This window comes from Anas acuta, chromosome 10, assembly GCF_963932015.1.
Source record: "Anas acuta chromosome 10, bAnaAcu1.1, whole genome shotgun sequence".
NCBI lineage: Eukaryota > Metazoa > Chordata > Aves > Anseriformes > Anatidae > Anas > Anas acuta.
The window spans coordinates 19734206-19761562 of record NC_088988.1 but is presented as its reverse complement, the minus strand read 5'-3'; the positions used below and the strand labels follow the sequence as shown (position 1 = coordinate 19761562).

Genomic DNA, 27357 nt, shown 5'->3' with positions numbered 1-27357 from the left:
TGGTTCAAGTGGCTGGCTTAACAGCACACAACCATTAGTAGCTAAATAAGGGGTAGGATTTTTTTTTTTTCTTTTTTTTTTTTTTCAGGGAAGCATTCCATTTGTTTGGTTTTTGTTTTGTTTTTTAGCAAAGAAGCTATAGTATCTCTTCATCTAGTCTCCTGTCTTGCTCACTGTACTTGCTGATACCTGCAGCACTGTGCCTTATATGTTCTTTAATATGTAATGTGCAGTAATTCCAAAAGCATGCCTATATCAGTAATAATTTAACTAGGTAATGTTTGGTGCATTACCTGCAGCACTTTCCGCTTTGCACAGCATCTCCTGGCTCCTGCTGAGTTTCCTGTGGCCCATGTAACTTCCACTTGGGAAAGCAGAATGCCCTGGTAGGGTTGCCAGATCCCTCTGGTCACAGTCCCACCCTGCCGTACACACACATCCCTTGTTTCTGGTGCATCCCGTTTATTCCCAGTCCCAGCTCTCTCTTCTGCCTCCTCTCTCCTTCCCCATGGCCCTTCCTGTCCAGGGTAGTGGTTGAGTCGCCATCCCTGGAGGTCTTCCAGAAGCATGTAGATGTAGACCTGGAGAGCATGAAGCATGTAGATGTAGACCTGGTGGTGGGCTTGTCAGTGCTCGTTTAAAGGTTGGACTGGATGGTCTTAGGGTCTTTTTGGACCGGAGTGACTCTACGATTCCTGCTCACGGTAGCCAGACCTTGGTTCAACAACCCCAGTCTTCTGCCAACTGAAATCTTAATGCAAGTGTTTAAACAAGTAAGGAAATGGAGAGAAGCAATACCAAGCAAATAATTTATGGCAAGAATTAGGACAAAGAGGAGATGCCTGGCAGATTTGTAAACTACAATCTACTAGTTATATTTGAACGGGGCTGTTTGGTTGTTCTCCTGAAGCCATATGCAAGGCTGTATAAACATGGTAATGGCTTGAGACTAAGATAATATGCTGTAGACTCAGATGGAAAGTTCAATCTTTCATTGCTATTACTGCTATATTATTTATAATATTCATTGCTGTGGTTTCAGTTGCATTTTCACTACCTATAAACTAGTTGTTTTCTGTGAAGGAAACTCCCACTTTTTTTCCCCCATATTGACTCTACCTCTGCTTTGCATAGACTCCAGAACTGTGCTTCAATCCAGCAAGAGTTAGTCCATGTTGCATCAATCAAAACTTCAGTGAAATATCTTTTTCAGGACCATAACCAGCCAAGATGCCTGTCAGGGTTGATGACGTGATGCAGCTGCTGTGCCATGTTTCCCAGGAGAAGGGAATGAAAGCTGCTGTGAAACACTCCGGTCGAGGAGCACTGGTGGCAGGTGCAACGGCGTTCCTCGGGGGCTTGATGGGAGGCCCACCGGGTATCGCTGTAGGTAAGTGTGCTTTGATTTAGGAGTAAGAAGCGTGGTTAACTCCCTGAGTGAAGAAACTAGTGAGTCTATGTAGTAGGTACGAGTAGGTTAAAGGATGTGTAGTGGCAGGATTTCATGCAACTGAGCTGTTTCAAGATGGCATTGAGTATTTTAGCTGTTCAGAAGGGTGCTGTTAAGTAGGTGTGCATCAAAAGGCATGTGTAGGTGTTTCCTATCAGGGTGACAGTAACCTTGTTGATTTAAACTCCTTTGTTGAGAATGGAAAGTCATACACAGAGCAGAAGTTTAGGTATTGACTCCTCTGAAGGCCATGGAACGAGCTATTAGAAGTTTGTTTGCTTTAGATGGGTAGAGTGCTGGTTCCCATATGCTGAGGCGTACCAGTGTCAATAGTGTAGCACAATCCTGAGAGCAAGCTGACAGCTTGTTATTGGGAGCTCTGCTCCGGCACTGCAGTAAGGGAGTGGAAATGAGGGGTGAGGCAGTGGCAGGAGCGTGAGAGACAGTGGTAGCAGTTGTGGTGGTTGAAGAAGAGCAGCAAAACAATGTTTTATTTCTGTATTTTAAAGCTACCTGCTGTCCGTTTGTTGGTGAACTTTCTTCCCCCATCTGGGAAACTTTCTAAAAATTACAAAAAGGCCAGAGTCACAAAAGTCGCATGTGCATCAGCCCTTGAATAGTCTTTGCTCTTGTGAGCACTTCCATAAATTTAAAGGGCTTATTGGTATTGGAGTAAGTGGCAGTCTCTGGGCAGCATTATAAATTGCGTGAGTTACTGTTGAAAAGCATTGTTCTGTAAGTTTGGTAGCCCTTTGAAAGAGAATGTCAGCGTAGGGCCATGACACCGACTTTCTGTTGTTACTGGTCGTAATCACATCAGCCATGCGGGATCCTTCATCTTGATGACCTGCAACCACACTTCTTACCGGAGCATTTCTTGGTCAGCTGGGGTGGGGTGTTGATTTGGTAGGTGAAAGGTTGAATGTGCCTGAATAACCCCACAAAGTTGATGGTCTTAATCTCTGTTAGCTACCTTCTGAGGTGTGGACTTCATGGGTGCAGTGGGAAGGTGCTATTTGGGGCTTGGCAGAAACAGAAAGCTCTGATCATTCTGGGAATCTATAGTAAGAGATGACATGTTAATGGCCACTGATAAGGCAGTTGTCAGTGCTTGTTTTTTCCATGGAGAGGGATTTAGATGATAATAGAGCGTATTTTAAAAAGACGGCTGCCTAAAGGATGCTGTTTTGCTTCTGAATTATAGCTTGAAATTGTTAGCTTCGATTGTGTGGAGTTCTTTTGTGATTGTTGTTGATGTAAAAAGCTGTAAAAATCCTTTTTGGTGCTTTGAACGTCATGTGTAAACCTTGTTGAAAGTAAACGTAAATGTGCCCGTCCATGCAACTCTGCACAGATTTCTTATACAGGTGGGAATGCCTCTGAATAGAAATTCAGGTTTTACCATCATTTGCTAGAGGGTAACATCTCTCTCTGTTTTCTAGGAGGAGCACTTGGTGGATTACTTGGTGCCTGGATGAATAGTGGACAGTTCAGGCCAGTCCCTCAGATATTATTGGAATTGCCTCCTACTGAGCAGCAGAAACTCTATGATGAAGCAATGGATATACTCAAGCGCTTAGACTGGACTGATGTCGTTCAGCTGACTGCTCTCGTAATGGGAAATGCGAGTCTGCAGCAGAAGTTGGCAGGAGTGGTGATGAATTACCTCTCCAGAGAGCTAAGAGCAGAGATACAGTATGGAGAATAAACCTTTCCAGATCAGGTTTTTACACTGTAATGAATTCTACTCTGACAATTGTGATTCTTCAACATAGTAATTATTAGTTATAATTATTAATTATGAAGTTAGACAAATCTAAGTATCTTTTTCATTTTTTTGTTTGTTGTTTGTAAAACTAGTCTTTTGTATTTTCCTGTTATGTAATTATGACCTGCCATGTAATTTTGAATTAATGTGCACCGGAATTTAGTTCAAAATCACTGAAGGGGGACTTACACTTCTCAAATGGTAATGTAGCACACGGTTTAAAAAAAAAAAAAAGTCATTGTATTTTATTTAGGAATGTAAAGCATTTCTACAAACAGGATTACATTTCTTCTGTAACGGCCTGTAGGTGTCAAAGTGGCTAAGGAACGCTGAAGAATTTTATCTTTTGAGTCCTGCAAAGGAGAGTTAATAGAAAGTACTTCTACTGTGAATTCAAAAATTTCAAGCCTTTCTTTATTTTTTTGAGATTTTTTCTTGAGTATTCCTTTCTGTAAGTAGTGAAGCCAATACCTAAACAGACAAAGCAACAGGAAACTACTGTACACAATTAGTTGTTCCTGGTGTCCTAGAACGGGAAGGTATGGCAAGAAGACTATTAAAAGAGGGGGGAGGGAAATCTGCCATTTTTATACTATCTCTAGAATTAGCTTGTCATATTAGCATCAGTTTCCCACCTGGATCTGAACATCTGCTCCTCTGTTTTCATTAAAATATTCCTAAGAAGCATCATAATGGCTCTGTTTTGCTTTAGAGTAAATGAACTCTTTAAAACTGGGCACTTAATACCTTAGCCAGTAGTTCACCATTTGTTTAAAGGCACTTGAGAAACAAGTTTGTAAATAGAAATATGTGCAGATGTACATTTTTTTTTTTTTTTAATGTTGGAACAAGTGAAACTGCTCTGATAGTTTTGTTTTTCCCCTAAAACAAAGATTTCTCTGTGTGTTTCTCTGAGGTTTATCAAAGTTGGATTTTCAGTGGGGAAGCTTTTAACTCAAAAGTTGCTGTTGTATACATTTGATTAATTTACTTCTGTAGGTATATGTTGCCATTGGTAAATACAGTTTATTTTCCTGCCTGGAGTGCAGGGCAATAATTCTTATCATTTGAAAACACTTTTTCAGTGAAGTGGAAGACGGAAGCAAATGGTAAGTGGGAACTTCCTACCTTCTTGTAGTAGTTTCATAATACAAACCTGAAATCAGTGTGTTTTTTTTTTTTTTCAGTTTAATTGACAGCTTGCACACACTGCAATTTGCTTTTTAAGGCTTCACATGCTCTAAAATACTATTTTTATGAAGGCTGATATTTGCAATTTTGTGATTAATTCACAAATTAAGTTTGCTCTTTCTAAAATAACACCCTGCTAACGGCAGCAGATGACTGAATGATACACTAAGAGAGAGAGACCAGCCCTCTTGCAGTTGGCAGTTTGAACACAGACATGAGAAAATTTAACATCCAAATGTGAAGTAGAAGTAAGCTGTAGAAAAGATGTTGGTTTCAATGAATTTAGTAGTAGCCACTATTTAAACAGATCACCAGCAGATTACACTGTGGATTCAGACATCAGGATAGTGGCTTTCATTTTATATAGGTATTCATAAATTGGGTCTCAGAATTCAGGTACAGAATTAATTTGTATGGCTCATGCCAGTGTCATAGCCATGAAATGGAGCTTACATTATGTGAATACCAGTCCTGCTCTGTCCAATGTTACTCTGTTCCTGGGGTATTCTTTCAAATGCTTTTTATTAGACACTTAGAAATGTTAAACTGTTTTTAATCACAAACTTTCAGCCTTCACTGTAGTGTATAGGGATTATGAGCTATAAGTGTATGAAGAGAAACCTAGACTAAGTTGTTTGGAATTTTGTTGGGGGCCAGTCTAGCTTATGTTAAACCTTACTGCCACGGAGCTCTTGAGGAGCTTCATACTCTGTGCTACAGAGTAACATGCTCTTAGCCATTATAAATTTAATTTACACATGTTTTCAGGTGACTTGAAGTAGAGTCAGAAAGAAGTGATTGAATTGTTTGTTCTCTGTATCACTATTTAATTGGTTTAATGTACATGGAACTCCTTGGAAGGTGGCAGCTACCTATTTTCAGAGGGGTAGGAATAGGTTTGCAGCAAGATTTGCAGTTTGGTCTGAAATACTTTTCACTGCTCGTAATAGAAGAAGAAAAGAATGCAGCTCAGCTGTTTATCTCAAGTGAGTTTGGATGTACAAGAAGTAGTAAATAACCACCTGTAGTTAAGGAGACCTCCTTGAGCTGGAGGACCGGGACGGTGGGGATGACAAACTCCCAACCGACCCTGAACGTGTGCGGGATTTGCTACTCCACCTGGATCCCTACAAGTCCATGGGTCCAGATGGGATTCATCCCCGGGTGCTGAAAGAGCTGGCGGACGTCATCGCGGAACCTCTCTCAATTATTTTTCAACGATCCTGGGAATTTGGAGAGGTCCCGGTAGACTGGAAGCTGGCAAATGTTGTGCCGATTTTCAAGAAGGGTCAGAAAGAAGACCCTAGCAAATACAGGCCTGTCAGTCTCACGTCAGTGCCTGGTAAAATCATGGAGAAGATGGTCCTCGAACTTATTGAGGCGCACCTGGGGGACAAAGCAGTCATTGGTCCCAGCCAGCATGGGTTTGTGAAGGGTAGGTCCTGCCTAACTGACCTGATTTCCTTTTATGATAAGATCACCCGTATGGTGGACCAAGGGAAACCAGCTGATGTGATTTTTTTGGACTTCAGCAAGGCTTTTGACATGGTTTCCCATAGGATCCTACTGGACAAAATGTCCACCATACAGCTAAATAAAAACATCATACGATGGGTGAGCAATTGGCTAACGGGCAGGGCCCAAAGGGTTATGGTGAATGGGGCTGTGTCAGGCTGGCGGGCGGTCACCAGTGGGGTCCCTCAAGGCTCCATTTTAGGGCTGGTACTTTTCAATATTTTTATAAACGATCTGGATGTAGGAATAGAAGGTATTTTGAGCAAGTTTGCCGATGACACCAAACTTGGAGGAGTTGTGGACTCTGTTGAGGGTGGAAAGGCCTTGCAGAGGGATCTGGATAGGTTGGAGAGCTGGGCGATCGCCAACCGCATGAAGTTCAATAAGAGCAAGTGCCGGGTCCTGCACCTGGGACGGGGAAACCCTGGCTGCACGTACAGACTGGGCGATGAGACGCTGGAGAGCAGCCTAGAAGAGAGGGATCTGGGGGTCGTGGTAGACAGCAAGTTGAATATGAGCCAGCAGTGTGCCCTGGCAGCCAGGAGGGCCAACCGTGTCCTGGGGTGCATCAAGCACGGCATCGCTAGTAGGTCGAGGGAGGTGATTGTCCCGCTCTACTCTGCGCTGGTGCGGCCTCACCTCGAGTACTGTGTGCAGTTCTGGGCACCACAGTATAAAAAGGACATGAAACTGTTGGAGAGTGTCCAGAGGAGGGCTACGAAGATGGTGAAAGGCCTGGAGGGGAAGACGTACGAGGAACGGCTGAGGGCATTGGGCCTGTTCAGCCTGGAGAAGAGGAGGCTGAGGGGAGACCTCATCGCAGTCTACAACTTCCTCGTAAGGGGGTGTCGAGAGGCAGGAGACCTTTTCTCCATTAACACCAGCGACAGGACCCGCGGGAACGGGGTTAAGCTGAGGCAGGGGAAGTTTAGGCTTGACATCAGGAGGAAGTTCTTCACAGAGAGAGTGGTTGCACACTGGAACAGGCTCCCCAGGGAAGTGGTCACTGCACCGAGCCTGACTGAATTTAAGAAGAGATTGGACTGTGCACTTAGTCACATGGTCTGAACTTTTGGGTAGACCTGTGCGGTGTCAAGAGTTGGACTTGATGATCCTTAAAGGTCCCTTCCAACTCAGGATATTCTATGATTCTATGATTCTATGATACGTAGCTACTGTGGGAGAATAAGCATGGGAACCCACAACATTCAGTGTTTTTATTTTAACAATTTATGGCAGTTCATGCTGTTGAATGCTGCAGAAAGATCAAATTCGTCCATATTTCTCTGACTGCAGACTCAGGCTATAGTGTCCAGGTCACCACAGTATTTGCATCTTCGCGTTACTGGGGTATTTGGGCAAGTTAAAAGAACTATTCAGCAAATTTGATCATCTGAGGAAAAGACCTGTGTGAGAATGTGTTAATATCAATCTGCTAGTGTTCTTCGGTACTTGTGTGGCTGTCCACCACTGCATCCCTTGTCATTATTGGAAACAGCCACAGGCAGGGGATGACATCCTCTGAAATCCATTGCAGCTGTATAATGTCCAGGCTAAGTGTAGGACAGAGGCATCACTGAGGAAACAAGGTAAAGCAGTGCCAGCAGTTTCAGGAAGCAGCTGAGTCACTATAGGTAGATGTACATATTTATATAACAAATCCACCTGTGATGCTGGTTATTAACCTGGTTTGGTTGTAGATATGACAGAATCAAGCTAGATTTTTCACTGGCAGATGCTGTATTTTTAGGTAATTTTTTTCCCCTGGTCTTTTTTTAGTTATCTGGTTTAAAAATAGAAAGCAAGCATAATTATCAAGTGTTACGTTAGCAAACAGAGGGAATTTTTATTTATATGCTTTATTTAAAAGCAATCCTGAATTCCAACATAGATTAGCCATTGAGATATGCCATCTAGTGGCAATTAGCTTAATTCTCAAATTTGCTTGTCTCTGCTGCCTCTATTTTTTTCTATAAAAAGTGGGGATATGTTTTTTTTCCATTAGTCTCTTAAATCCTTGGCTTCGGTGAATTTGCATTAGATCACAAATATCAGCCCAGCTATGACTAGAATTCAAGTACATTCCCTGATTAAGTTTTTTTCTTTTTTAGTGGTATTTATCTCATGTGAGCTATGACTGCCTGAAGTTTACTGCGGCTGTGTGTCACTTTTCATTACAATGAGAAAATGCCCAATCAGCAAGAGGAGGGCAATTCTGCCCTTATGAATACTGAAGGACAAGTGGATTTTATGAGCTGAGCACCAGCCAGTTTGGAAAGAATGAGTGACCACTGGTGAGTTGACAAGCCAGGTAAAGCCACCGGCTCTGCCTGGGCGCCACTGCCTTAGGAACAGTGCTTACTACTCACATATGGCTGGCTGGCCCATGCTTAATTGCTGTTCATGTGGGTCCTGCTCCCCTCTGGGCTTCAAAGCTATTATCATCAAGTTGGAAAGACTTAGGTTATAAGCAGTATTAAGTCATTTCTTGGTGAAGTTTACCAGCCACATCTCATATTCTTTGTTAACCGGCCTCTGTTCCTGACAGCTTTTGTTTTGTGTAAGCCTAGTTTTCACAGCTCATGTTTTTGTTAAGTCAGTGCTTCATAGATTTCCATTGCAAGTCAAGTATTTTCTATGAAATCCAAATAAGTTACAAAAAATGTAGAGATACTAAAGACTGGGCAGTTTCTGAGAACCCTATGAAATTTCTGTGCTGCTGCATTGCCAAGTCAGTCATCCAACAGGAACAGCAGTATTAGAAAGCTGTGTGACACAAAGCCTCCCTCAGCTGAACGCTGCTTTGGGAGAGGCTTCTGGTACAGCACTACCATGCATCTGTTTGAGAGGCTTGTGCATGATTTTCTCTTTGAGCCTTATATAATTGTTCACTCAAGATTCCAGCATCTTTGCCAGATTTGTTAGAAGTGTTCAGTTTGTTCCTCTAGAAAGTCACATAAAAGTCGCTGACAGTATTTGTGTTCATGCAGCAAAAGACCAAAACTCATGCTTCTTTTATAGCTAAAATCAAAATTGGTTCAAACAGACAAGTTTAATAAACAGTGATGACAGGAGCAAGGAGAATGACAGGCATCAACTCTTCACATCAGAGAACTGCTTAAACAAATCCTTTTTTTTTTTTAACTTTTTAACTGTGAACTGATTTGTATATTATTTGGTTAATAGTGTACACACAATGCAACCTGTTTATTACCCTACTATTACCTAATTAACAAAATATATATATATATATATCTCCTCCATGTCAAAGGTAGGTAAATCATTAAAACATTGGTCTATGCTACGTGCACTACTGAAATTTTAGTTCAGTTGGCCTTTGCTTTGCAGGCCAATCTTCTGTTAGTAATTTTAGCAGCTGGCGAGCGCGTTCATGATGGCAGGACGATGCTGTTGCATAGCAATGTTCTCAAAATTCCAGCTTTGCATGTACCAGTGGTGAAGAGAAACTGGACGTTGTGTTAGGTTAAGTGAGGCCCAAGAGCACCCTTGCCCTTGGCAAGCTTAAGGAGCATTTGGCTGTGAGAATTCTGTCCTTGCTAGTCACTGTCAGGGTGCAGACTTTCTGGAGGGTCTTGTTCCCAACTGCATCTGAGACTTCTAAGGTCAGTCCTCTCGAATTCTCCTTTCCATGAGGAGAACTAGACTCAGACCTTCAGCTAAGGACAGGGAACAGGGTGCTAGAATGGTGCACCATGGTGGCATTCTGTGCTGGCTGTGGCATTGGCGAATTATCATCATATCATATATAGAATGGCTCAGGTTGGAAGGGACCTTAAAGATCATCTAGTTCCAACCCCCTGCCATAGTGTTCTGCAGGGTGTTTGCCTTGCCAGCTGAGGAGGGTGTGCTGGCTCGGAGAGTTTGTCTTTGTCACATCGGTTCTCACCTCTTCCCCTAGCATGTAAGGTAACACAAATCAGCATTATGTTGGCACTTTTTGCAGGTCATGTCCCTGTTCTTCGAGGACTGCAAACCAGTGGCTGTAAAGGGCTTTGCTGGTGAAGAGCAGTCACAACCCTGAGTCTTCATGAGCTGCTGACAATAGGGGGTGCTGTGTAGCTGTCTTTGTAGGGTTTCTTTCTTTCCAGGGACAAAAACAGTATTTGGGTTTCCTCTAGGTGCAGGCTGGTTCTCTTCCCTCCCTGCCTGTGCTGCAAATGCCTTCTCACCTTGAGAAGGATTGTTTTGGAGACAAGTTTTGCTGATCAACTTCTGGCAGTTTAAAGAAGCTGATTGATCTGCTGCAGCAAGAATTCTCTGGGTGACTTGGGCAGTCACTTAGCTCCCCCCAGTGACCTGCTTTTAGGTGGGATGGCAATGACAATGCCAAGTTACTGGTGGAGAGCTGTGCAAGGTGACAATTATGTCAGCATTGTGTTGTTATGATTTGATCATTTCATGCAATATTGTTTGAGATATTTCCAGTTGTGTGGTGTGTGATACTGTCCACTATAACTTGATTATATGCCACTGTACCCTGGCAGAACTGCATTCCCCTTTTATAGCTTGCACTTTATAGCTCCTGTCATATGTGTTTCAGTGCACCAGGTGAGTATGAATTAGTGCTATCCACTCCTCCTATTAACATTCATCTCACTTTTAGAGAGGAAAGTTTGTGGTCCAGAGGGCTTGGGTGTGCTCGGATAGCTCTTTGGAAGTGAAATTCTGCTCAGTACACATAGTGTAAAAAGCTCCCAAGACTCAGTGTGTTCCAATTTCTTTCAGACAACAGCTATTTGATGATTGCAACCCAGTGACTAGACAGTGATGGTTAGAATGCCTTTTTCCTTTTTGGTTGTTTTATAGAACATTAGCCCCTAACTAAAACATGAAGTTTCATCTTTACCTTTCTACAGATCACAGAAATATCTATGTATTTTTCAGGCTGTGGAAAAATGGAGAGAAGCAATAAGAAAATGGAGAAGAAAACAGAGAGAAGGAATACCAAGCAAATAATTTATGGCAAGAATTAGGACAAAGAGGAGATGCCTGGCAGATTTGTAAACTACAATCTACTAGTTATATTTGAACGGGGCTGTTTGGTTGTTCTCCTGAAGCCATATGCAAGGCTGTATAAACATGGTAATGGCTTGAGACTAAGATAATATGCTGTAGAATCAGACGGAAGCTTCATTCTTTCATTGCTATTATTTGCTCCTCCCTGTTCAGTCTTCTGGATTCATCCTCCGGTCTGTACTGTGGTTTCAATTGCATTTTCACTACCTATGACCAGCAGAAGTTGGCAGGAGTGGTGATGAATTACCTCTCCAGAGAGCTAAGAGCAGAGATACAGTATGGTGAATAAACCTTTCCAGATCAAGTTTTTACACTGTAATGAATTCTACTCTGACAATTGTGATTCTTCAACATAGTAATTATTAGTTCTAATTATTAATTATGAAGTTAGACAAATCTAAGTATCTTTTTTTTATTATTTATTTTTTCTTGTGTGTGTGTGTGTGAAACTAGTCTTTTGTATTTTCCTGTTATGTAATTATGACCTGCCATGTAATTTTGAATTACTGTGCACTGGGATTGATTTCAAAATCACTGAAGGGGGCATTACACTTCTCTTGACATAATGTAACACTAGGTAAAATTCATTTAAAAAACAAACAAACAAATGCAAATTTCATTTCAAATGTCGTTATATGTTATTTAGAAATTGTAATGCTCTTTATGGAAATGGTTTAAATTTCTTCTGTGAATGGCCCTTAAGTAGCTAAGGCATGTTGAAGAATTTTATCTTTTGAGTTATCTTTTATTTATCTTTTGAGTACAAAGGAGTTATGAGAAAGTACTTCTACTCTGAATTCAAAAATCTCAGGCCTTTCTTTATTCTTTGAAATATTTTTTTGAGCATTCCTTTCTGTAAGAAATGAAGCCAATACCTAAAGGAACTTAATGGAACAGGAAATGGAACTGTACAAAATTAGTTGTATCTGGTGTCCTAGGGAAGACATAGCAAGTCTGTTTAAAGGGGGAGGGGGAAGGGAAGGAGAGAAAGCAAATCAGAGAATCATTAAGGTTGGAAAAGACCTTTAAGATCATCTGGCCCAACCATCTCCCTGCCACCAATATCACTCACTAAACCACGTTCCTTATCACCACGTCCAACCTTTCCTTAAACACTCCCAGGGACGGTGACACCACCACCTCCCTGGACAACCTATTCCAATGTCTGACCACTCCTTCCGCTACTCCTTCTTCTATTTTCCAACCTCAACCTCCGCTGGTGCAGCTTGAGGCCATTCCCTCTACTCCTATTGCGAGTTACCTATGAGAAGAAGTCAACCCCCAGCTCCCTACAACTTCCTTTCAGGCGGTTGTAGAGAGCAATGAGGTCTCTCCTGAGCCTCCTCCAGACTAAGCAACCCCAGTTCCCTCAGCTGCTCCTCACAGGACTTGTGTTCCAGATCCTTCACCAGCTTTGTAGCCCTTCTCTGGACATGTTCCAGGACCTTGATGTCCTTCTTGCAGTGAGGGGCCCAAAACTGAACACAACCTGAGGTGCAGCCTCACCAGAGCAGAGTACAGGGGGCTGATCACCCCTCAGGTCCTACTGGTTAACTTATTCCTGACACAAGCCAGGATGCTGGTGGCTTTCTTGGCCACCTCATACAGCCTTGAGAGGCTCCTGTGGCCCTGCAGCGCTCTCTTAGGACCTTCTGGAAGACTGGCAGGGCCTTGCAGTGTCCTCCAGTACCCCCTGAAGGCCTTGCAGGCCTCCCCAGTGCTTTCTGCAGTCCCATTCAGTGCCCCATGCTGTGCCCCAGTGCCCCCTGCAGGCCTCCCAGCACTCCCAGTTTCCCAGTGCGGCCTGGAGGCCTGCCAGTGCACTCCGCTGCATCCTGGCTGCCCTCAGAGCCTCCTATTGCACCCTTGGGGGCTCCCCCAGCCCCTTGCTGTAGTCTACTGGAGGCCTCGAAGGGCTCTCTAGGGCACCCTGGAGGCCTCCCAAGGCACCGCAGATTGCTCTAACGCCAGCAAGAGGCCTTCCGAGGCTCTTTCCAGTGTCCTCTAAGATGCCCTGAAGGTCTTCCAATGCTCACTGCGTGCCTCCCATCAATCTCCAGTCCACCCTAGAGACTGTCTGTGTCTCACAGGAGTACACAGTACACTCTAGTTCCCCCTAAATGCCTCTCAGTGGCCCCTAGTGTCCTCTAGGGTGCCCTAGGGTTCCCCCGTACAGCCTTCAGGCCTCTGATGGCCCCCAGTGCACTCTAGTGTCTCCTGCAGGCCTGCCAGGGTTTCCAAGTGCCCTCTATCACATCCAACTTCTTCCCAGCCCACAGCCAGTTTCCTTTAGGATACCCTTAGAGGCCACCCAGTTCTCCCCAGTGCACCCTACATTCTTTCAGGGCCTCCCAGTAGAGTCTGGCACACCCTGAAATCCTCCCAGTGGCCCTCGGTGTGCTCTAATGCCCCCTGGAGATCTCTCAGGGCTCTCTAGTGTGCTCTAGGGAACATGCAAGGCTACCCAGGGTCCCCCAGAGAGCTCCAGTACAAGCTAGAGGCCTCACAGGGCTCCCTGCTGTCCTCCATATGAAATAAATGCCTCCCAGTTCACACTGGAGGCCTCCAGTGGCCCTCTGCTCCACTCCAGATCTTCCACAGGTCTACCAGGGCCACCCAGTGCACTCCAGCTCCCTCTGACTATCTTCCAGTGACCCCTAGTGCACTCTAGAATGCTCTAGAGGCTTTCCAGTGTACCCTTGAGGCCTCCTGTGGCCCTCTAGTGCTCTCTAGAACCTTCTGGAGGCCTAAAGAGCCTCCTTACCCTAATTATGGCTCTAACCCAACAACAGTGTTTCAATGGTATTGAGCTTACTTTTGCAATATGAGAGGAGGATATTTTTAGTATCTCTGTCCTCCTAGTATTAAAGTATTTGTAAAGCTGACAGTATCTTATTGCTGTACCAAACTCAAAACCAAAGATTTATTTTTCAGTGTTTGTTGTTCTCAAACACTGTATGTAAACAGAGCGGTGGTTGAGTTTGGTCATTGTTGTGAGGGATCAGGATTTTTGCAGATAATCTTTTCTAGATTGTAGGTTGGGTGTCTGGAAAATTTAGAATAGTAACTTATTTCTAAGAAGCGTGGTTCAAGTGGCTGGCTTAACAGCACACAACCATTAGTAGCTAAATAAGGGGTAGGATCTTTTTTTTTTTCTTTTTTTTTTTTTCAGGGAAGCATTCCATTTGTTTGGTTTTTGTTTTGTTTTTTAGCAAAGAAGCTATAGTATCTCTTCATCTAGTCTCCTGTCTTGCTCACTGTACTTGCTGATACCTGCAGCACTGTGCCTTATATGTTCTTTAATATGTAATGTGCAGTAATTCCAAAAGCATGCCTATATCAGTAATAATTTAACTAGGTAATGTTTGGTGCATTACCTGCAGCACTTTCCGCTTTGCGCAGCATCTCCTGGCTCCTGCTGAGTTTCCTGTGGCCCATGTAACTTCCACTTGGGAAAGCAGAATGCCCTGGTAGGGTTGCCAGATCCCTCTGGTCACAGTCCCACCCTGCCGTACACACACATCCCTTGTTTCTGGTGCATCCCGTTTATTCCCAGTCCCAGCTCTCTCTTCTGCCTCCTCTCTCCTTCCCCATGGCCCTTCCTGTCCAGGGTAGTGGTTGAGTCACCATCCCTGGAGGTCTTCCAGAAGCATGTAGATGTAGACCTGGAGAGCATGAAGCATGTAGATGTAGACCTGGTGGTGGGCTTGTCAGTGCTCGTTTAAAGGTTGGACTGGATGGTCTTAGGGTCTTTTTGGACCGGAGTGACTCTACGATTCCTGCTCACGGTAGCCAGACCTTGGTTCAACAACCCCAGTCTTCTGCCAACTGAAATCTTAATGCAAGTGTTTAAACAAGTAAGGAAATGGAGAGAAGCAATACCAAGCAAATAATTTATGGCAAGAATTAGGACAAAGAGGAGATGCCTGGCAGATTTGTAAACTACAATCTACTAGTTATATTTGAACGGGGCTGTTTGGTTGTTCTCCTGAAGCCATATGCAAGGCTGTATAAACATGGTAATGGCTTGAGACTAAGATAATATGCTGTAGACTCAGATGGAAAGTTCAATCTTTCATTGCTATTACTGCTATATTATTTATAATATTCATTGCTGTGGTTTCAGTTGCATTTTCACTACCTATAAACTAGTTGTTTTCTGTGAAGGAAACTCCCACTTTTTTTCCCCCCATATTGACTCTACCTCTGCTTTGCATAGACTCCAGAACTGTGCTTCAATCCAGCAAGAGTTAGTCCATGTTGCATCAATCAAAACTTCAGTGAAATATCTTTTTCAGGACCATAACCAGCCAAGATGCCTGGCAGGGTTGATGAAGTGATAGAGCTGCTGCGCCGTATTTCCAAGGAGAAGGGAATGAAAGCTGCTGTGAAACACTCCGGTCGAGCAGCACTGGTGGTGGGTGCAATGGCACTCCTCGGGGGCTTGATGGGAGGCCCACCTGGTATCGCTGTAGGTAAGTGTGCTTTGATTTAGGAGTAAGAAGCGTGGTTAACTCCCTGAGTGAAGAAACTAGTGAGTCTATGTAGTAGGTACAAGCAGGTAAAAGGATGTGTAGTGGCAGGATTTCATGCAACTGAGCTGTTTCAAGATGGCATTGAGTATTTTAGCTGTTCAGAAGGGTGCTGTTAAGTAGGTGTGCATCAAAAGGCATGTGTAGGTGTTTCCTATCAGGGTGACAGTAACCTTGTTGATTTAAACTCCTTTGTTGAGAATGGAAAGTCATACACAGAGCAGAAGTTTAGGTATTGACTCCTCTGAAGGCCATGGAACGAGCTATTAGAAGTTTGTTTGCTTTAGATGGGTAGAGTGCTGGTTCCCATATGCTGAGGCGTACCAGTGTCAATAGTGTAGCACAATCCTGAGAGCAAGCTGACAGCTTGTTATTGGGAGCTCTGCTCCGGCACTGCAGTAAGGGAGTGGAAATGAGGGGTGAGGCAGTGGCAGGAGCGTGAGAGACAGTGGTAGCAGTTGTGGTGGTTGAAGAAGAGCAGCAAAACAATGTTTTATTTCTGTATTTTAAAGCTACCTGCTGTCCGTTTGTTGGTGAACTTTCTTCCCCCATCTGGGAAACTTTCTAAAAATTACAAAAAGGCCAGAGTCACAAAAGTCGCATGTGCATCAGCCCTTGAATAGTCTTTGCTCTTGTGAGCACTTCCATAAATTTAAAGGGCTTATTGGTATTGGAGTAAGTGGCAGTCTCTGGGCAGCATTATAAATTGCGTGAGTTACTGTTGAAAAGCATTGTTCTGTAAGTTTGGTAGCCCTTTGAAAGAGAATGTCAGCGTAGGGCCATGACACCGACTTTCTGTTGTTACTGGTCGTAATCACATCAGCCATGCGGGATCCTTCATCTTGATGACCTGCAACCACACTTCTTACCGGAGCATTTCTTGGTCAGCTGGGGTGGGGTGTTGATTTGGTAGGTGAAAGGTTGAATGTGCCTGAATAACCCCACAAAGTTGATGGTCTTAATCTCTGTTAGCTACCTTCTGAGGTGTGGACTTCATGGGTGCAGTGGGAAGGTGCTATTTGGGGCTTGGCAGAAACAGAAAGCTCTGATCATTCTGGGAATCTATAGTAAGAGATGACATGTTAATGGCCACTGGTAAGGCAGTTGTCAGTGCTTGTTTTTTCCATGGAGAGGGATTTAGATGATAATAGAGCGTATTTTAAAAAGACGGCTGCCTAAAGGATGCTGTTTTGCTTCTGAATTATAGCTTGAAACTGTTAGCTTCGATTGTGTGGAGTTCTTTTGTGATTGTTGTTGATGTAAAAATGCTTTTTGGTGCTTTGAACGTCATGTGTAAACCTTGTTGAAAGTAAACGTGCCCGTCCATGCAACTCTGCACAGATTTCTTATACAGGTGGGAATGCCTCTGAATAGAAATTCAGGTTTTACCATCATTTGCTAGAGGGTAACATCTCTCTCTGTTTTCTAGGAGGAGCACTTGGTGGATTACTTGGTGCCTGGATGAATAGTGGACAGTTCAGGCCAGTCCCTCAGATATTATTGGAATTGCCTCCTACTGAGAAGAAGAAACTCTATGATGAAGCAATGGATATACTCAAGCACTTAGACTGGACTGATGTCGTTCAGCTGACTACTCTCGTAATGGGAAATGCGAGTCTGCAGCAGAAGTTGGCAGGAGTGGTGACGAATTACCTCTCCAGAGAGCTAAGAGCAGTGATACAGTATGGAAAATAAACCTTTCCAGATCAGGTTTTTACACTGTAATGAATTCTACTCTGACAATTGTGATTCTTCAACATAGTAATTATTAGTTCTAATTATTAATTATGAAGTTAGACAAATCTAAGTATCTTTTTCATTTTTTTGTTTGTTGTTTGTAAAACTAGTCTTTTGTATTTTCCTGTTATGTAATTATGACCTGCCATGTAATTTTGAATTACTGTGCACTGGGATTGATTTCAAAATCACTGAAGGGGGCATTACACTTCTCTTGACATAATGTAACACTAGGTAAAATTCATTTAAAAAACAAACAAACAAATGCAAATTTCATTTCAAATGTCGTTATATGTTATTTAGAAATTGTAATGCTCTTTATGGAAATGGTTTAAATTTCTTCTGTGAATGGCCCTTAAGTAGCTAAGGCATGTTGAAGAATTTTATCTTTTGAGTTATCTTTTATTTATCTTTTGAGTACAAAGGAGTTATGAGAAAGTACTTCTACTCTGAATTCAAAAATCTCAGGCCTTTCTTTATTCTTTGAAATATTTTTTTGAGCATTCCTTTCTGTAAGAAATGAAGCCAATACCTAAAGGAACTTAATGGAACAGGAAATGGAACTGTACAAAATTAGTTGTATCTGGTGTCCTAGGGAAGACATAGCAAGTCTGTTTAAAGGGGGAGGGGGAAGGGAAGGAGAGAAAGCAAATCAGAGAATCATTAAGGTTGGAAAAGACCTTTAAGATCATCTGGCCCAACCATCTCCCTGCCACCAATATCACTCACTAAACCACGTTCCTTATCACCACGTCCAACCTTTCCTTAAACACTCCCAGGGACGGTGACACCACCACCTCCCTGGACAACCTATTCCAATGTCTGACCACTCCTTCTTCTATTTTCCAACCTCAACCTCCGCTGGTGCAGCTTGAGGCCATTCCCTCTACTCCTATTGCGAGTTACCTATGAGAAGAAGTCAACCCCCAGCTCCCTACAACTTCCTTTCAGGCGGTTGTAGAGAGCAATGAGGTCTCTCCTGAGCCTCCTCCAGACTAAGCAACCCCAGTTCCCTCAGCTGCTCCTCACAGGACTTGTGTTCCAGATCCTTCACCAGCTTTGTAGCCCTTCTCTGGACATGTTCCAGGACCTTGATGTCCTTCTTGCAGTGAGGGGCCCAAAACTGAACACAACCTGAGGTGCAGCCTCACCAGAGCAGAGTACAGGGGGCTGATCACCCCTCAGGTCCTACTGGTTAACTTATTCCTGACACAAGCCAGGATGCTGGTGGCTTTCTTGGCCACCTCATACAGCCTTGAGAGGCTCCTGTGGCCCTGCAGCGCTCTCTTAGGACCTTCTGGAAGACTGGCAGGGCCTTGCAGTGTCCTCTAGTACCTCCTGAAGGCCTTGCAGGCCTCCCCAGTGCTTTCTGCAGTCCCATTCAGTGCCCCATGCTGTGCCCCAGTGCCCCCTGCAGGCCTCCCAGCACTCCCAGTTTCCCAGTGCGGCCTGGAGGCCAGCCAGTGCACTCCGCTGCATCCTGGCTGCCCTCAGAGCCTCCTATTGCACCCTTGGGGGCTCCCCCAGCCCCTTGCTGTAGTCTACTGGAGGCCTCAAAGGGCTCTCTAGGGCACCCTGGAGGCCTCCCAAGGCACCGCAGATTGCTCTAACGGCAGCAAGAGGCCTTGCGCGGCTCTTTCCAGTGTCCTCTAAGATGTCCTGGAGGCCTTCCAATGCTCACTGCGTGCCTCCCATCAATCTCCAGTCCACCCTAGAGACCGTCTGTGTCTCGCAGGAGTACACAGTGCACTCTAGTTCCCCCCAAAAGCCTCTCAGTGGCCCCTAGTGTCCTCTAGGGTGCCCTAGGGTTCCCCCGTACAGCCTTCAGGCCTCTGATGGCCCCCAGTGCGCTCTAGTGTCCCCTGCAGGCCTCCCAGGGTTTCCAAGTGCCCTCTGTCACATCCAACTTCTTCCCAGCCCACAGCCAGTTTCCTCTAGGATACCCTTAGAGGCCACCCAGTTCTCCCCAGTGCACTCTAGAGAGCACTAGAAGCCTCCCAGTGCACCCTACATTCTTTCAGAGCCTCCCAGTAGGGTCTGGCACACCCTGAAATCCTCCCAGTGGCCCTCGGTGTGCTCTAATGCCCCCTGGAGATCTCTCAGGGCTCTCTAGTGTGCTCTAGGGAACATGCAAGGCTACCCAGGGTCCCCCAGAGAGCTCCAGTACAAGCTAGAGGCCTCACAGGGCTCCCTGCTGTCCTCCATATGAAATAAATGCCTCCCAGTTCACACTGGAGGCCTCCAGTGGCCCTCTGCTCCACTCCAGATCTTCCACAGGTCTACCAGGGCCACCCAGTGCACTCCAGCTCCCTCTGACTATCTTCCAGTGACCCCTAGTGCACTCTAGAATGCTCTAGAGGCTTTCCAGTGTACCCTTGAGGCCTCCTGTGGCCCTCTAGTGCTCTCTAGAACCTTCTGGAGGCCTAAAGAGCCTCCTTACCCTAATTATGGCTCTAACCCAACAACAGTGTTTCAATGGTATTGAGCTTACTTTTGCAATATGAGAGGAGGATATTTTTAGTATCTCTGTCCTCCTAGTATTAAAGTATTTGTAAAGCTGACAGTATCTTATTGCTGTACCAAACTCAAAACCAAAGATTTATTTTTCAGTGTTTGTTGTTCTCAAACACTGTATGTAAACAGAGCGGTGGTTGAGTTTGGTCATTGTTGTGAGGGATCAGGATTTTTGCAGATAATCTTTTCTAGATTGTAGGTTGGGTGTCTGGAAAATTTAGAATAGTAACTTATTTCTAAGAAGCGTGGTTCAAGTGGCTGGCTTAACAGCACACAACCATTAGTAGCTAAATAAGGGGTAGGATCTTTTTTTTTTTCTTTTTTTTTTTCAGGGAAGCATTCCATTTGTTTGGTTTTTGTTTTGTTTTTTAGCAAAGAAGCTATAGTATCTCTTCATCTAGTCTCCTGTCTTGCTCACTGTACTTGCTGATACCTGCAGCACTGTGCCTTATATGTTCTTTAATATGTAATGTGCAGTAATTCCAAAAGCATGCCTATATCAGTAATAATTTAACTAGGTAATGTTTGGTGCATTACCTGCAGCACTTTCCGCTTTGCGCAGCATCTCCTGGCTCCTGCTGAGTTTCCTGTGGCCCATGTAACTTCCACTTGGGAAAGCAGAATGCCCTGGTAGGGTTGCCAGATCCCTCTGGTCACAGTCCCACCCTGCCGTACACACACATCCCTTGTTTCTGGTGCATCCCGTTTATTCCCAGTCCCAGCTCTCTCTTCTGCCTCCTCTCTCCTTCCCCATGGCCCTTCCTGTCCAGGGTAGTGGTTGAGTCACCATCCCTGGAGGTCTTCCAGAAGCATGTAGATGTAGACCTGGAGAGCATGAAGCATGTAGATGTAGACCTGGTGGTGGGCTTGTCAGTGCTCGTTTAAAGGTTGGACTGGATGGTCTTAGGGTCTTTTTGGACCGGAGTGACTCTACGATTCCTGCTCACGGTAGCCAGACCTTGGTTCAACAACCCCAGTCTTCTGCCAACTGAAATCTTAATGCAAGTGTTTAAACAAGTAAGGAAATGGAGAGAAGCAATACCAAGCAAATAATTTATGGCAAGAATTAGGACAAAGAGGAGATGCCTGGCAGATCTGTAAACTACAATCTACTAGTTATATTTGAACGGGGCTGTTTGGTTGTTCTCCTGAAGCCATATGCAAGGCTGTATAAACATGGTAATGGCTTGAGACTAAGATAATATGCTGTAGACTCAGATGGAAAGTTCAATCTTTCATTGCTATTACTGCTATATTATTTATAATATTCATTGCTGTGGTTTCAGTTGCATTTTCACTACCTATAAACTAGTTGTTTTCTGTGAAGGAAACTCCCACTTTTTTTCCCCCCATATTGACTCTACCTCTGCTTTGCATAGACTCCAGAACTGTGCTTCAATCCAGCAAGAGTTAGTCCATGTTGCATCAATCAAAACTTCAGTGAAATATCTTTTTCAGGACCATAACCAGCCAAGATGCCTGGCAGGGTTGATGACGTGATGCAGCTGCTGTGCCATGTTTCCCAGGAGAAGGGAATGAAAGCTGCTGTGAAACACTCCAGTCGAGGAGCACTGGTGGTGGGTGCAATGGCGCTCCTCGGGGGCTTGATGGGAGGCCCACCTGGTATCGCTGTAGGTAAGTGTGCTTTGATTTAGGAGTAAGAAGCGTGGTTAACTCCCTGAGTGAAGAAACTAGTGAGTCTATGTAGTAGGTACAAGCAGGTAAAAGGATGTGTAGTGGCAGGATTTCATGCAACTGAGCTGTTTCAAGATGGCATTGAGTATTTTAGCTGTTCAGAAGGGTGCTGTTAAGTAGGTGTGCATCAAAAGGCATGTGTAGGTGTTTCCTATCAGGGTGACAGTAACCTTGTTGATTTAAACTCCTTTGTTGAGAATGGAAAGTCATACACAGAGCAGAAGTTTAGGTATTGACTCCTCTGAAGGCCATGGAATGAGCTATTAGAAGTTTGTTTGCTTTAGTTGGGTAGAGTGCTGGTTCCCATATGCTGAGGCGTACCAGTGTCAATAGTGTAGCACAATCCTGAGAGCAAGCTGACAGCTTGTTATTGGGAGCTCTGCTCCGGCACTGCAGTAAGGGAGTGGAAATGAGGGGTGAGGCAGTGGCAGGAGCGTGAGAGACAGTGGTAGCAGTTGTGGTGGTTGAAGAAGAGCAGCAAAACAATGTTTTATTTCTGTATTTTAAAGCTACCTGCTGTCCGTTTGTTGGTGAACTTTCTTCCCCCATCTGGGAAACTTTCTAAAAATTACAAAAAGGCCAGAGTCACAAAAGTCGCATGTGCGTCAGCCCTTGAATAGTCTTTGCTCTTGTGAGCACTTCCATAAATTTAAAGGGCTTATTGGTATTGGAGTAAGTGGCAGTCTCTGGGCAGCATTATAAATTGCGTGAGTTACTGTTGAAAAGCATTGTTCTGTAAGTTTGGTAGCCCTTTGAAAGAGAATGTCAGCGTAGGGCCATGACACCGACTTTCTGTTGTTACTGGTCGTAATCACATCAGCCATGCGGGATCCTTCATCTTGATGACCTGCAACCACACTTCTTACCGGAGCATTTCTTGGTCAGCTGGGGAATCAAATCAGAGAATCATTATGATTAAGGAGGTATTGGGGAGGCATTGGGGAGGCAAGGACAATCCCCAGACATGGACTGTATATCTCAAAACAAGACACTGGAACTCATGATAAGGAAGCGGCAGACGGACAGAGAAACAAACGTAAGGACTATAAATCTCAAAACTGGACATTGGAATTCATTATAAAGATACAACAAACGGAAGAATTGGCAACAACCAGCTCTGGCAATTAAGAAACGTGCCAATTCAGCAGATTCCTGACCAAAGGTGAAAAGTACACTGTGAGGAAGACTCGGGGTCTTCCTCCCAAAGACCTCAGCCCACGTCCCAAAGACCCCTGCCCACAATTCTTGGAAGGCTCTACGCAGGCGCAAGGTGCCAAAAGGCTAATTAGCATGAGAAGCGAGGGAAGGCGGGGATAGGTAATGCATATGTATAGGTGCTTGTAGAATATTGATAGATTGATTGTATAAATTCAAGACTGCTTTCTGCTTTGGGTATGCACGATAGGTGGAGAGATCCCCCGTGCATCCAGCGCTGCAATAAAGAATATACCACTTAAAGGAATTTTGGCTTCGATCTTTGAATCAGTAAGTGATGTGCTTTCCTCTTCGCATCCTGCTTTTTCATCTTCTCAACGAGGAATTGAGGGGAGATGGCTGACTTTAAATCAGAGATGAAATCGTAGCAAAGACTTAGCTGACAAGAAAACAAAACCCTCACAGTAATCTATTCTTGTAAAACAGCTTTTTTAACGTTAGGCAGCGACCTTTTTAGGATTGTGCTGGTGTTCAGACGCAGCGTGGTGTTTGCAGAGCCCGTACGGGACAGCTGTTGGGCCCTGCCCCAGCCCCTCACGGCTGCGGGTGGTGCCTCAGAGCCTGGTGCCCCGCGTCCCCGGGCTGCTGCCTGGCCCTGCTGAGCGGGGCACGGAAACACCCGGGGGGGCTGCTCGCGGCGCGGGTGCCCCGATGGCGTTGTTCTGGCCAGACCCGGGCCTCCTTTTTCCTCAGTAGCTCAGCCGGGGCTGGGGCCGCCCGCTGCTCGGCGCTCCCCCGGGCTCCGCGCTCGCCCTTGACGAAAGCCGGGGCGTCGCCAGGGCCCAGCACAGCCCCGGGCGGCTGCGGCGGGGCGCCGAGGAGAGGGTGGGGAAGGAGGGACCGGGCCTGGGGCTGCTCCGCTCCGCTCCCCGCCCCTCCGCCGGGGTCGCCGCCGCGGGCCGCGCTCCTCCCCCGCCGACGCCTCCTGCGGGCCGGGGGCCGGGAGCCTGAGCGGGCCCGAGGGAGGAACCGCGGCCGGGGGGGGCTCGGCGGCCGCATGGCCTCTGCCAGCCGTGCGGCCGCCGAGGTCGGGCTGTAGCGTGCTGCCCCAGGTGTCTGCAAGGGATCCAGCTCTGTGGCTCAGCGGCTCCCCGAGCGTCTGCCCTTTTTCCTTTCCTTTTGGCTTCAGTGCAGCTAGGTGATGCAAGGGGCCTGTAACTCCTGAATCTGTTCTCTGAAATGGAAAACCTAGCTGGGAAACGAAATCAGTTTCTGCTCAATTGGTAGATTAAAAAAGACGATTGGGTAGGGCTGGCGTTTCTTAAGTGATAAGGAACTTGTGGCCAGCCGATACTTAGTCATATAGCAAGCTCCGACATCCTATAGGAACCTGATGCTTCACCTTTGGGTTTCTTTGATCACAAAAAGTTATTTCATGTGTGTTAGAATTACGTTGGTTTAGGAAAAGAAGCCAGTTTGACTGCGGGTGGGTGGGGGACACATTATGGTGCTCTTGCTTGCAGGTGAGCAAGAGGCTGAATTAGGCTGGAAAAAAGGAACAGATGATGCAGGAAAGAAAGGACGGGTAGAAAGTTTGTATTTGTTGGTTAGTGATACCCACGAGGTTGACTATCTGAGGTAACAATCTCATTTTTCAAATGCAGAATTCTTCATTTTTAGGAATATGCTGTGGCAGAACAGGGTGTTTTCAACTTCTGGTAAATTCTGAGATTCCTGAAGCATTCTGGCATTAAGTCCTCTCAGATGGAGAGCCACAGGTTTGGGTAGATGCTAACCACTGTTGCAGGTCTATCCACCCAGGTAGTTAGAGATTCTCTAGCATTTCATTTGACTTCCAACCAAATATTTAAACCTTAAAATAGTTATACTTTCCTTTATCTCTTCACAAAAACCTGTGTATCCTGTGGCCTAGCCATAAAGCATGCAGTAAGTGCTAGGAAAGTTGAGAGGAAACCAATTGCAAAGCAGCTTTTCAGATGAAGAATAAATTGGCTTGCTGTAAGAGAAAATGTAAGGGAGAGGGAAAATCTGAAGTACTTGCTGAACCTGGCCTTGAGAGCTCATCAAGAGCCCGGCTTGCTTTAGGTGTCAGGAAAACTAGGCTCATGTAGTTAGCTTTGATCCTCAGCAGGATCTGTATTGTGCTGCCCTGTCAGTGCTGCAAAGCCTTCGTATTGAAGAACTTTGCATGAGAAATTCTCTGGGTTTAGCCCAAAGAGAAGAAGCAAATTCAGCACTCTGGCCATTGTCTGAGGTTGTGCTGAGCTGGTGCAGGACACACTGAAGTCGGTTTCCTTCTCCTTGGCAGTAAGAACTGGATTCTGCACCAGTTACAGGTTTAGCGTGCTGGTGTAGATGTTATTCTGGGTGGAAAACTGGTTACTTGTTGCTATGTTAAAAAGAAATACTTTTCTTCTTGTTTTTCAACATTACCAGACTAGTGTGCTTTCTACAAGTTGTTTGTTTTGGTTTTGTTTTCTTGCTGCTCCGGGAAGAACAGAGCAGCCATTTGTTTATTACTTTGAGCTTGGATTTTATTGAGTGACATGATGGAAGCAGAGCGTGTTACTTTGTCACCAACCAACACACCCTGTTACTCTCATACACTGATGTGTCCTAAGCCTGACCAAAAAAAAAAAAAAAACGCTACTGTGGTAAAATTAGGAACTGTGATGTTTTATTTGGGCTGGCATGAAGACAAATGAAGTAGTGAGAGGAATGCAACTATTTGACGAATTTCCTGCTGTGTGTCTATGGAGCTGTAGAGCATATTTGCTCCCTTTCCCAAAGAACACGTTTTTGTTCACTGTCAGCAGTGCTTGGGTACTGCAGACATTCAGATAATTTGGAGCCAGCCATTTTAGTGCAAAAGAAACCTTTCACTTTCACAATAGCTACGTTTTAATATGGAAGTCTGTGATAGTGCTTCACGTAAACTTTGCACTGGGGAGAGCTGTTCAAGAAAGACCCACGGTTGGCTTGGGCTGAGGAGCTATGACATGCTGTGTGCGGTAAAATCTGTTCTAGAGACTGGAAAATCAAATGCTTGACTATGAGATGGGGCAAAGTTGCATGTGCAACAATGCCTCTGTGCCTTCGGGGTGTGTGTGATTATATTTTTAATCATGTTATGTGCTTTCTTTCTTTCCTCCTGCAAGACCTTTCCTGATGTGTAGTGCAGAAGGAAAGGTATTTGTGTCAGGAGCAAGCTTGTTCTTACTGTTCAGTGCCGAGTCCTATTGCCTTATTTACTGAACGCTCCTTGGACTCTGCTGTTTGTTTTGAGTTGCATAATTTCTTCTCTTCATGGGTTTTTCTCTGATCCCAGTTCTCTGAAGCACAGTGTTTCACTGGTATTGAGCTTACTTTTGCAATATGAGAGGAGGATATTTTTAGTATCTCTGTCCTCCTAGTATTAAAGTATTTGTAAAGCTGACAGTATCTTATTGCTGTACCAAACTCAAAACCAAAGATTTATTTTTCAGTGTTTGTTGTTCTCAAACACTGTATGTAAACAGAGCTGTGGTTGAGTTTGGTCATTGTTGTGAGGGATCAGGATTTCTGCAGATAATCTTTTCTAGATTGTAGGTTGGGTGTCTGGAAAATTTAGAATAGTAACTTATTTCTAAGAAGTGTGGTTCAAGTGGCTGGCTTAACAGCACACAACCATTAGTAGCTAAATAAGGGGTAGGATCTTTTTTTTTTTCTTTTTTTTTTTTTTCAGGGAAGCATTCCATTTGTTTGGTTTTTGTTTTGTTTTTTAGCAAAGAAGCTATAGTATCTCTTCATCTAGTCTCCTGTCTTGCTCACTGTACTTGCTGATACCTGCAGCACTGTGCCTTATATGTTCTTTAATATGTAATGTGCAGTAATTCCAAAAGCATGCCTATATCAGTAATAATTTAACTAGGTAATGTTTGGTGCATTACCTGCAGCACTTTCCGCTTTGCACAGCATCTCCTGGCTCCTGCTGAGTTTCCTGTGGCCCATGTAACTTCCACTTGGGAAAGCAGAATGCCCTGGTAGGGTTGCCAGATCCCTCTGGTCACAGTCCCACCCTGCCGTACACACACATCCTTTGTTTCTGGTGCATCCCGTTTATTCCCAGTCCCAGCTCTCTCTTCTGCCTCCTCTCTCCTTCCCCATGGCCCTTCCTGTCCAGGGTAGTGGTTGAGTCACCATCCCTGGAGGTCTTCCAGAAGCATGTAGATGTAGACCTGGAGAGCATGAAGCATGTAGATGTAGACCTGGTGGTGGGCTTGTCAGTGCTCGTTTAAAGGTTGGACTGGATGGTCTTAGGGTCTTTTTGGACCGGAGTGACTCTACGATTCCTGCTCACGGTAGCCAGACCTTGGTTCAACAACCCCAGTCTTCTGCCAACTGAAATCTTAATGCAAGTGTTTAAACAAGTAAGGAAATGGAGAGAAGCAATACCAAGCAAATAATTTATGGCAAGAATTAGGACAAAGAGGAGATGCCTGGCAGATCTGTAAACTACAATCTACTAGTTATATTTGAACGGGGCTGTTTGGTTGTTCTCCTGAAGCCATATGCAAGGCTGTATAAACATGGTAATGGCTTGAGACTAAGATAATATGCTGTAGACTCAGATGGAAAGTTCAATCTTTCATTGCTATTACTGCTATATTATTTATAATATTCATTGCTGTGGTTTCAGTTGCATTTTCACTACCTATAAACTAGTTGTTTTCTGTGAAGGAAACTCCCACTTTTTTTCCCCC

The 27357-nt window shown here is 44.7% G+C and overlaps 4 protein-coding genes across 9 annotated transcripts in view; all 4 read left to right on the top strand.

The window, feature by feature from the left end:
- LOC137861849 (uncharacterized protein F13E9.13, mitochondrial-like) overlaps positions 1 to 1350 on the top strand; it is a 49458-nt gene extending 48108 nt beyond the window's left edge. Inside the window, exon 7 of the mRNA XM_068693405.1 lies at positions 1214 to 1350. Within this exon, the coding sequence (XP_068549506.1) occupies positions 1214 to 1221 (8 nt within the window). The 3' untranslated portion in view covers positions 1222 to 1350. The remainder of the gene's footprint in view (positions 1 to 1213) is intronic.
- The window catches only part of LOC137861856 (protein C19orf12 homolog), a 33513-nt gene that overhangs the window by 3018 nt on the left and 3138 nt on the right, over positions 1 to 27357 (top strand). For 2 of the 6 annotated variants that reach the window (XM_068693415.1, XM_068693416.1), the window contains one exon: positions 23707 to 23792. Coding sequence is in view for 1 of the 6 variants with exons in the window: in XM_068693420.1 (XP_068549521.1) it covers positions 21220 to 21379 (160 nt within the window). In the remaining 5 variants the exon portion in view is untranslated. The other 4 variants (XM_068693420.1, XM_068693419.1, XM_068693418.1 and 1 more) reach the window with 4 other exon arrangements.
- C10H19orf12 (chromosome 10 C19orf12 homolog) lies at positions 1231 to 3911 on the top strand. The gene is made up of 2 exons (XM_068693414.1): positions 1231 to 1390; positions 2893 to 3911. The coding sequence occupies exons 1-2, from the start codon at positions 1231 to 1233 to the stop codon at positions 3156 to 3158; spliced, it is 426 nt and encodes a 141-aa protein (XP_068549515.1). The 3' UTR covers positions 3159 to 3911.
- LOC137861857 (protein C19orf12 homolog) lies at positions 15265 to 17476 on the top strand. The gene is made up of 2 exons (XM_068693421.1): positions 15265 to 15436; positions 16923 to 17476. The coding sequence occupies exons 1-2, from the start codon at positions 15277 to 15279 to the stop codon at positions 17186 to 17188; spliced, it is 426 nt and encodes a 141-aa protein (XP_068549522.1). The 5' UTR covers positions 15265 to 15276; the 3' UTR covers positions 17189 to 17476.